The 3997-nt window shown below is 36.2% G+C and overlaps 1 protein-coding gene across 1 annotated transcript in view; it reads right to left on the bottom strand.

Moving 5' to 3' along the window:
- The window catches only part of LOC109829467 (probable WRKY transcription factor 75), a 9670-nt gene extending 7985 nt beyond the window's left edge, over positions 1-1685 (bottom strand). Inside the window, exon 1 of the mRNA XM_020396578.1 lies at positions 1221-1685. Coding sequence (XP_020252167.1) covers positions 1221-1567 — 347 coding nt within the window. The 5' untranslated portion in view covers positions 1568-1685. The remainder of the gene's footprint in view (positions 1-1220) is intronic.

The raw sequence follows: 3997 nt of genomic DNA, 5'->3' as shown, positions 1-3997 counted from the left end.
CCTATTGGCAGTTTAAAAAGTTCACAACTGCAACTTAGTACTTATAAGTATGTACAAGTCGTTGGCTGCAACTTGAGGTGTTTTCACAACTTCAATTGTAATTGTAGTCAATTGCAAAAATGAAGCAAACAACTGGAAATGATCCAGAACATGCTGATCAATTGCATGCAAATTAAATCGTTACAAACACTACAATTTCAATGAACCAAATAACACCATGGTATGTGTTATCTTGTGCATGCATGCATGCTTGTAGTACTAATGGTCTAATATTATCAAGGGAGGCATGCATCGGTGTCTTCCTTTATAAAACAACAACATCGGAGGCTCATCAAGACCTAAAGAAGTAGCTAGCGGTACGTCACTCTCTTATATTTCTAATCTTAGTCAATCTCTTTTAAAGACAAAAGAAAAGCCATCTTCTAGGAGTCTTGAATGGGTTTACAAGCCAACCTTTCAAAGGTTTCCAGCTAAAAGGACTATTCTCGGTCAAGTTCTTTAATTATTTGCTCTATTATTCTGTCTTCCGACTGCCAAACAAACTTGGGAATTTGGTTCTTGTCATCTGTCACCAAATCTGACCTCTAGAAGTTAATTATATCCTAAGTCCTTCTTGCTTGCATAAAAGTTTGAACCGTCTACAAAATCATAAAGTTGTTTATAAGATGCAATGGAATATTACCATCCAAATTGAATAAAAGACGCATGGACTTTGAATCAAGTAACCAATTAGCCATTTATGCTTAGCCTAATTCACCCATGCACGTATATACGATTAAACACGTTGCAATCATGTGTAGCTAAAGTGATGCATATAAATTGCACCACTACTCTTACAGAAAGAGAGTGGAAAGTGTGAAGGCGGCATAGAATCAACAAAAATCATACTATGTTACTCCAAAAACAGAAAACGAAAAGCAGCAAAATCATTTGACGAAAGTATTTAAAAATACTAAACTTTTACTTGGTATGGACTATCTACAAATGTACTCAAGGATATACTATTTAAACTCTACTCCTACGCATGCTTTGCACAAAGAAATTTTAGCAGATAGGGCTAACTTATTTTCACAGGCTTACTATAATATCACTTGAAGCCTTAATTAACCATGTATATTAAGGGACATAATTGAAGTTATATATAGAACATTTATTTTTATGAATTGCACAATTAGCTTGGTAGTCTTATATAAGATCAAGGGAGTTAAAAGGTTTCAAACCTTGGGAACTTATTATTCTTCACAGCCTTTTGCCCATACTTCCTCCACCTATACCCGTCGTCAAGAACGTCGACTTGACTCCTTGTCTGAAACGCATATCGAGGCCTCCTTGCCTTCTTCTCCTCCTTCTTCTTGGTTGGCTTGTCGAGACTTGTCCCTGCCTCATTCGATGAAACAACAAGAGATTCTCGAATCCCTTGTGACGATCTTGAAGCCCTAGTAGAAGGATCCTCCTCCTTAAGCCCTTGCACTAGAACCCCACTTAAAGTGTCGCTCGTATAGAGATTGCCATAGGGAGTATGAGATGTTTGTTGTGGATGAAATAATAGGGGGTAAGTATTCTCCATGGAATAAGTGAAGGAGGGATGATTTATGAGATGAAGAGAATATAAAGGGAATTAAGGTGAATCTAATGAGATGTGATTAGAATTTTGATGGAAATAGATGGGTTGGTGGGTGTCGTAAACGGCACGTAAATGAAAGGGGCAAGAAAGCAAGTTCTTGGTTTGGCTAATGTTGTGATGGGTGGAGGTATTATTTCATTGGATTGGGGAGAATAGTTGTGGCTACATGTTACAATTTTATCAAGTGTGCATATCTATTCTATTGTGACGTCTTCTTTGTTTGTATGTTGGATTTGTGTGCTTGTGTTTGGTCACGAGGATAATGGATTAAATTATGTGGACCTACCAACATGTAGTAAATATTTTGATGTATAGCGCACGTGTGATTGATGCAAAAGGTATATATGCTCGGTAGTAAGGATATACTTGTGCGAATATGGTGGAAAGATACAAGTCATATAATCACGGAAAATAATACTCTTATACGATATATATAATACAATAATAAAACCTTCATCCCAGATTTCTTTGGTACGCTAGTTATTCATATTCTTAGATTTATCATCTAGTTTCATTAATTGCTTATAATACAATTAGCGAAGTGAGAACTCTTGGCGGTCTGGTGGTGCATGTTAGCGGGAGATCAGTTCTTTGCTAATTTGCACCCCCGCCTAGTTTCTAATGAGGAGGAAGAAGAAAATAGCAGAGGGATCATTGACAGCGAGCTGAGAGATTCTATGTTTGAGTACACTTCATCATCTAAAGCTAAGAAAGGATCAGAACCCACTAAGATCTCTTTGAAAGCCATTGAAATGGAGAGCACAGGTCCGAAAGGAGCTAAGAAGAAGTTGCCGGTCTATGAAGTTCGTGCTAGATCTCAATCATTGTTGGAATCTCCTCCGATGAGATCTAATAATTTGATCGCAAGAAATATGAGTAAGTCTCCTCACTCAATCTCGTGGGCGGATGAATCTGAATCTGAATTGGTTGTTTCTGAGTCTGGATTGGTTAAGATTTCTGCTCATAATTCATCTAATGTCAAATCTGTTGATAGTATTGCAGATCTTAAGAAACTTTTTCAAGTTGATGAAATCATTGATGAGCCTGAGAAAGTAGCTCAAGAAGAGGATAAAACTAAGGAAATTAACATTGCAGGGATCAATAAAACATTTATTAGTATGTTTGCGGATAATCGAAAATCTAGAAATGGATTCTCTTTGAATTTTGTTCAATCCTCTCAAAATAACACTGTCAAATTCTCAACTGAAGAATGGAAGGAAGGAGAGGTTTATTGGAAGCATGCTTTGATTAGATATGTTATTGGTTTAAATGTAAAGTTTCAAGCTACAGAATCTTATGTTAATAAGATTTGGGGGAATGTTTCTATTCCAAGAATTTATCTAATCAAGCAAGGTGTTTTCTTGTTTGACTTTCAATCAGTTAAACAAATGCAAGAAGTCCTAGAAGCAGGTCCTTGGTTCTTTGGATCTAGGCCATTGGTCCTTAAACCTTGGACTCTTGATATTGATATGGACAAATTCTAAGCTTGCAACTATCCAATGTGGGTTCAATTTCTAAATTTGAAATTAAATTTGTGGACTTCAATTGGTTTAAGTAAAATTACAAGTGTTATTGGTAAACTAATCACAACTGATAAAGCTACAATCAAAAGGTTATATATGAACTCAAACCAAAATGGTGCTCTTATTGTAGCTTGGTTGGTCATGAAGCAGAATATTGCAGAAGACAAACTTTTAAAATGAAATGGATGCCTATCAATAGGCAGAAAGTGCCTGTGCAAGTTTCTAAACCTGGAATTGGTGTCCTTGAAGGGAATGTTGAAATAGGAGATAACACTGGTCAGTCTGGGAAAGATTTAAGAAGCACACAATCTGGGGATGATGTGTATGTTCATTAGATCATTGAACAGCAAGGAGAGCAAGCTAGGCAATTGTCTGAAAAACATGCACAGGAGGAAAATGTTAGTAAATCTGGGGAAAATACTACATTTCTAAATCAATATGGAGATGGTTCTTAATCATATCAAAGATATGTTCACCAAGACAATTCAGATAGAGGTATGTTCATAGGACAATCCAGTAAAAATATTTCAGGTGCTGATAAAAATGCACATTAGAATGTAGGAAACAGTAATAGTAAATATGCAACTGCAAATCCTTTTCATTGCTCTACTGCTATGAATGCAATTGGTTTCACAAGTGTTACTAGATCAAAATTAGGAGAAAGGTTCAATGACAATATTGTTGGGGGCTCTTGCATTCAAGCTTCCACATTCTCTATTATGGAGCAACATCTAGATTTTGACCCCTCTTGTATTGATAGGGGGTATTTCCCAATAATGCACCTGGCATTTTGGAATGTTAGAGGGTTTAATAAATCCTCTAAGCACTTGATAGTTAAGCATTTTATAAA

Source organism: Asparagus officinalis, chromosome 2 (genome assembly GCF_001876935.1).
Source record: "Asparagus officinalis chromosome 2, Aspof.V1, whole genome shotgun sequence".
NCBI lineage: Eukaryota > Viridiplantae > Streptophyta > Magnoliopsida > Asparagales > Asparagaceae > Asparagus > Asparagus officinalis.
Note: the sequence above shows the minus strand (reverse complement) of the source record. Positions and strands in the feature narration are given on the sequence as shown.